Source organism: Octodon degus, unplaced genomic scaffold (genome assembly GCF_000260255.1).
Source record: "Octodon degus isolate 3935 unplaced genomic scaffold, OctDeg1.0 scaffold00070, whole genome shotgun sequence".
Taxonomy (NCBI): domain Eukaryota; kingdom Metazoa; phylum Chordata; class Mammalia; order Rodentia; family Octodontidae; genus Octodon; species Octodon degus.
The window spans coordinates 8,373,644-8,380,093 of NW_004524646.1; the positions used below are offsets into that span (position 1 = coordinate 8,373,644).

At 56.7% G+C, this 6,450-nt stretch overlaps 1 protein-coding gene across 1 annotated transcript; it reads left to right on the forward strand.

The window, feature by feature from the left end:
• Positions 1-46: 46 nt before the first annotated feature.
• Positions 47-5,082, forward strand: Bdkrb1 (bradykinin receptor B1). Its single transcript, XM_004635178.2, has 2 exons — positions 47-436; positions 3,623-5,082. Exon 2 carries the CDS (start codon positions 3,633-3,635, stop codon positions 4,686-4,688), a length of 1,056 nt encoding a protein of 351 aa, XP_004635235.1. The 5' UTR covers positions 47-436; positions 3,623-3,632; the 3' UTR covers positions 4,689-5,082.
• The last annotated feature ends 1,368 nt before the right edge of the window (positions 5,083-6,450 follow it).

Below are 6,450 nucleotides of genomic sequence, written 5' to 3' on the forward strand. Positions count from 1 at the left end.
GTGGTGTGAAGCCTAGCTCCGCACACGCGGCCTCCAGATCCTCAGACGTCAGGGGCCGACTGAGTGGGACGTCATGCTCAGGGCAGGCTGAAGCTTCGTGGGTGCCCTGGAGTCAGGAAGCCAAAACGGGCTCAGAGCCTGCCTGCCAATCTCAGGGCCTGCCAGGAGGCCGCATCGCAGGCTCCCAGAGGTTACACAGGGAGAGGCGCCACCGACTCACCTCTGCCTGCCCCCAAATCACCAAGGCAGAGGCGGGGCGGGGCCCCTTGGAATGCCTTTGTCTTCCTTCTGGGCAGCCCCATGACCTCCCAGAGTGGAGGTGGTTTTATTTAAGGCCACTGCGTGTCCCCAGAGCAGCCAGAACAGAAAGCCAGAGAGACAGCTCTCACTGTCCCAAACCCAGCGGAAGCCGTGAGCTCTTCCAGTTTCTTTCTGAGTAAGTACATGACTGCCCTTCCCCTCCAGAAAGTGGAATAGAAAAGGAGATCGTGTCTGTTAGTGAAGAATGAGTATAAGGCTTCCTTTTATGCCTCTATATCGGCTGAGCATGTGTTCTATAAGTACACAGACTGAACAAGGATCCTTGTACTTGGAGTGTAAGAGATTGTACTCCTGCCTAGTGTGGGCTTAAATTGATTTTTAGGATGGGGACGGGGGTGCTTGCAAGGGCTGGGGAAGGCATAGCTGTCACAGCCCCATCAACCTGCTGAACTAAATCACCGGCCTTCAGTGGATGCTCACCGTGACAGGCTACAAGTTCTCATTTACAAGGACCAGCCTCGTCTCTCTGGAATGGCTCACAAGGTTTCCTACGCCAGTAACTGCTCACATTAGGTCCGGTTGGAAAGCGCCACCTTTTCTCGTGGCTGGGCTGCCTTTCTTGCCCCTGCGTCTCTATTTCCAAAGTCCTCCTCATCCCTGTGGATACTGGAGTTCATTTGCAGAGGGCGAATGTGTTGTAGAACAGCATGCTCTTCCCTAAGCAGCAATGCGGGGGATGAAATGTGCAGAGCGCAGAAAACAGAACACAGAGATGACGGAGTCTTCCTCTCTAGGACATGTGCCCACTGTCCCCTCTGACTTTTCAGAGAACCCGATGCGATTACCAATAATGTGGGTCACTGTGGTTAGAGCTCCCGCTGTGTCCAGTACATGCCAGTGCTGAGGCTAGAAGGGGCGAAAGTGATGCCCAGCGCTGGCTAGCTTTACTGTGATGGGCAGCAGCTAGTGACGACAAGCCTGTCACATGGGTCAAGGCCACTCTCAGGCCCTGCAGATGGGGCTGGGGCAGTGCTTGGTGGCACAGCTGGGGTGGAGCTGAAGTCTCTGAGTTCCTGGGGCAGATGCCAGTGTCCCCAGCTGCTGCAGGGAATTAGCACACCTTCAGTGCATGTGACAGTGCAGTGCGAGGGGCCGAGGTTAAAGCCAAGGTGTCACCAGGGCAGGTTCCTTCTGAAGGCTCCCAGGATACTGCTCCCAGCCCTGCCCTGCTTCCAGAGGCCTCCAGCACCCTCAGCTATGGCTGCACGCTCGTCTCCAGCACAGTGGCCTTGTCTTTTTTCTCTCTGACTCCAAAGCCCACCTCCTCCTCCTAAGTACTGTGTGATGACGTGAAGCCCCATTTGGGCATGCCAGGAATGGGATAAGGAAAGAGCCAGTTAGATAGCTCAGTGACTAAGTGCCTGTTTAGGGGAGCGAGGGACCAGGGTTCAATCCCTGGCACCATATGCCAAGCCGGCCCCACTCCCAGGGCACACTGAGCTGGCCGCAGAGACTGGGCGTGGTGGCACACTCCTGTAATCCTAGCTCTGAGGAGGCTGATGCAGGAGGATCACTACGAGTCCAAGCTGCACAGTGAGACCCTGTACCAAATACTTAAAAAAAAAAAAAAATGGGATGACATGTACACCTTAGGGCCCGATATGGGGCCAGCCCCACCTCCCTGCAGTGCTCAAGGGACTGGGGCTCGAAGGCGCTATGCCCATCATACATTTAGCATTAACTTCTTTGAAAACCAGAAGCTTTCATCCAATATTTGCTTTTTAGTCTGTCATTGTGGGAGGAGTTTTCACAAAGCTCTGCTGGACGATGAAAGAAGAGTTGTAGGCTTGTGGGCACCACCAGGAGAGCACGCAGAACCCTGCTGGGCTCAGGGTCGGAACCACGCAGCCACCACTGCCTGGTGGTCCCCGTGTTTCCTGCCCCACAGCAGCTAATCATCCTCCCTGGCTGTCCTCTCCCCTGGTGGCCTGGGCCCACTTTGGGCCTGAGATGTCACTTGTGTGATGGATCACACCCCCAAGAGCTTGTCCTCAACCCCAGACCTGGTGATCTAATTGTACATCAGTAGCCCCCGCCTGATGCCTGGATCTCCTGGGTTGGCTGTGGCCCTGTCTGCTGGCAGCCACCAGCCCACAGTCCTGTCTGTCCCTCAGAGACTTCCCGGCTGGGAGGCCTGGTGGCCCACAGGGAGGGGTGGGGCCTCTTCCTGCCCCATCCCTCTACATGGAAACTGGTGGCTCTGAGCAAGACATGGGTCACTGTGTAGCCAGAATACCTGGGATCAGTGCAGACCAAGGGTCACCCACCAGCCAGGACCCTCAGACATTTGGGGGACCTCCCTCAGCCTGGCTTCCGTGAGCAGAACCAGCAGACATCTGTGTCCTGGGATCTGCAACGGAGCAGCTGTGGGAGCTCGGACCAGGGATGAGCATCTCGGTGCCCCTGTGGGGGCTGCTCAGAGGAAACGAGAGCCCCCACCTCCTGGGCTGCCAGGAAGATTAAAGGAGGAGACGCAGGCACGCGAGCACACAGCACAACGCGCTGCTGCGCACACCACTTCCTGAGGGCTCGCTGTTGTTCTCTGGCTCAAGGGTTTCAAGCTGAGCGAAGGAATTCGCTTGCTCTGGAGGCCCCCCACCAGCCTCTGCCCCCAGCACCTGCTGGCACAGCCCCCGTGGCAGCTCTCTTGGCTGGTCACAGCCACATCTCTGTGTCTGTTCCCCACCAGGACACTGATCACTATGAGTGAAGGCTGCCGTCCTGTGTGCTGTCGTGTGACATGCTGGCACGGAGTAGGTGTCCTTAAATGTTTCTTGAACTCGAACGACAATGATAACATGATCGTTAATGAGACTATTTGCCACCTTCTGTTGAGCACTTCCTGTCCAGCCAGGCCCCATGCTAAGCAGCCATGGACACTGCGGGCACCCCTAGTGGCAATTCCTCACGGGGATACAATGAGCGCCAACTTACAAGGGAAAGGAATACACAGCGGGCCAGGATAGCCCGCACCAAGTGATGCACCTGCGCTTGAACTCAGCTTTCGAAGCTCTGGCCCCTTCCTTAAACAAGAGGCCAGCGAACGCTGCCTCCAGAGCAGTGGCGGCAAACCTATGGCCTGTGTGCCACAGCTGGCTGCTCATTATCACTGCAAGCTCTAAAAGGTTCACCGTCACTGCCCTGGAGAGCAGATGGTACGTACAGTCAGAGCAGCATGCAAATAGCCCTAGGCGGTGTGTAGCTGATGGGGGTGGCTGTGTGCCAATAAAACTTTATTGGCCAAAATAGGCTGGACAAAGACTTCCACCACCTGTGTTAACCTGCACACTTGTCCCTGCAGGTCACCGTGAATGGCATTCCAGTCCGCCCTCGAGCTCCAGTTGTCCAACCAGAGCCAGGGCTCCCATCCCAACGCCACATTCTGTGATGCTGTCCCCGAAGCCTGGGAAGTGCTGTACAGAGCATTACCCATGTTCGCCATCACCATCTGTGTCCTCGGCCTCTTGGGAAACATCTTGGTCCTGTTCCTCCTGCTGCCCCGGAAGAGGCTGAAGGTGGCAGAAATCTACCTGGCCAACCTGGCGGCCTCCGACCTCATGTTTGTCTTGGGCCTGCCCTTCTGGGCAGAGAACATCTGGAGCAGATTCAACTGGCCCTTCGGAGCCGCCCTCTGCAGTGGCATCAATGGGGTCATCAAGGCGCATCTGTTCATCAGCATCTTCCTGGTGGTGGCCATCAGCCAGGACAGGTACAGGGTGTTGGTACAGCCCGTGGTCAGTTGGGGGCGCCGGCGCCGGCGGCATGCCCACACCATCTGCCTGCTCATTTGGGTGGCAGGGGGCCTCTTGAGTACCCCCACATTCGTGCTGCGATCCATCAAAAGGCTCCCCGATCTGAACATCTCTGCCTGCATCCTGCTCTTCCCCCATGAGGGCTGGCACTTTGTGAGGGTGGTAGAGTTAAATGTCCTGGGGTTCCTTCTCCCGCTGGCTGCCATCTTCTTCTTCAACTACCACATCCTGGCCTCCCTGCGAGAACGGGGAGAGGTGAGCAGGAGCCGGTGTGGAGGCCCCAAGGGTCGCAGGACGGCGACACTGATCTCCACACTTGTGGCTGCCTTCCTGGTGTGCTGGGCCCCCTACCACTTCTTCGCCTTCCTGGAGTTTCTGTTCCACGTGCATGCCATCCAGGGCTGCTTCTGGGAGGAGGTCACCGACCTGGGCCTGCAGCTGGCCAACTTCTTTGCCTTCACCAACAGCTGCGTGAACCCTGTGATTTATGTCTTTGTGGGCCGCCCCTTCAGGACCAAGATCTGGGAGCTTTGTAAGCAATGCACCCCAAGAAGTCACACTCCAGCATCCTGCTCCCACAGGAGAGGAATCCTGCAGCTCTTCTGGAGGAGCTAAAACATCAGTGACGCAGCCAGCATGGCATCTTGTCGCTTCTTTCTAATGCCCTAAGGACTACCGTAGGAGGCTTAATAGCAACGACCACAGCTGCCCAGGACCTGGTCCTAGAGCTTGGAAATGCTCTATATGGGGTGATGAGGACTTGATGAACTTCCAAGAGAGGAGTGATCCTAGTCATCTGGGGACCGATAAGATCAGAAGGATCATTATCAAAAGGCAGCAGGAAGGACAGAGTCACAGACAGGAGGACAGAAGCACAGACCTGAACAATACTAGTGACTGAGCCACGGTTTTCATATGCCCTCTAGTGGCAGGAAAAGGCAGGGCACCTGAATCTCCCTGGAGCTTCCAGGAGCAGTCAGCCCTGCTGACAATTGGACTTGAGCCCGGATCTCCACAAGTGTATGAAAATAAATTTTGTGTCATTTTGAGTTATTGAGTTTATGGTAATTTGTGACAGCTGTACAGGAAAACTATGACCTATACCCAGTAAGGGCCTCTGTAGCATTTCCATTGGCCTAGAATTTTCTACACTGTCTGCCAAGAGTAAGTGGTTGAGTACCCAGAGACCCCAAGCCCAATGGGCTTCTGTCCTTCCAAGTAATGAGAAAGAACTGAGAGGCTGCACAAGGGTGCCCGCAGACCAGCATGGGGCCCTCAGGGCAGACAGGCATGGTGAAGAGCATAGCCTGAGGGGAGCCTCAGCCAAGGGGGAAGCCTGGCCTGAGGAGGAAAGGGAGGGCTGGAGGGCTGGGGCTGCTCGCAGGACAGAGGAGGAGAGCACTCCTGTGGGGCACAGGGTCGAGGGTGCCTAGGAGCCCAATGGGTCTGTCCTCAAGGAGCTTAGGGAACAGGGTCCTTGCTAGAAGAGTGTTACAAACAGTTGAGAGGAGAGGGTGTGAGACCGTGAAGGGGCCCTAAGTGGGCACAAGGGGGACAGGTAGAGCGCCTTCCAGAGGGGCGACCTATAACCCAACCCAGAGGAGTGGCAGCTGGCCAAGAAAATTGGGAACTGTGCATCCCAGATGCAGAAGCCAGCCAGACACAGGCCGGCAGGTGCAGAGGTCAGGAGGAGGAGGAGGAGGAGGTGGAGAGAGGTGAAGACTGAGCCAGCTATGGGCAGCTTGGGACTGCAGGAGGGGGCACAGTGGCCAGTGGCAGAGAACTCACTAGGCAAGTGTGACAGTGTCCCAGGCCTGCTGAAGCTAGAACATGAGAGCCTGTCGTGTGAATTTACTCCAGCTGTGCCCCAGAGGATTCCTGGAGAACAGGCCCAAGAAGGCTGGCAGATGGGCCCAGAGCTGGCTTTCACCAGAAGAGTGGCTCTGGTGCAAGGGGTTGGACATACGGGCCAGGCTGTGGGGTGGGGGTGACACAGGGGAGGAACGGAGCTGAAGAGCGTGTAAGTCAGCTTTCCGCTGCTGCAACAAACACCTGTGATGATCAGCTTAGTAAGGGAACCAGTTGGCTTTGGCTTAGTTTCAGAGGCTGGGCTGCTTTGGCCCATGGCAGCCCAGGACCTCAAGGGGGAGATATGGGAGTGGAGACCTGCCCACTCACGGCAGTCAGGAAGCACAGGGAGACAGAAAGGGGCAGCAGCCCCGCTTCCTGCCACCAGGCTGCGCCTCCCAACAGTGCTGGGGCCCAGCTCCAAGCCCCTAACATTCAGTCCTTCGGGGCCACTTCAGATCCAAACTGGCAGGAGGTGAGGGCGCTGCGTGACGTCAGTGCAGGTCAAGGACAGGTGGGGAGAAGCCCT

What these genes read in the sequence shown, in the direction of transcription:
- Bdkrb1 (XM_004635178.2), top strand. Translation starts at nt 3,633, where the DNA reads ATGGCATTCCAGTCCGCCCTCGAGCTCCAGTTGTCCAACCAGAGCCAG.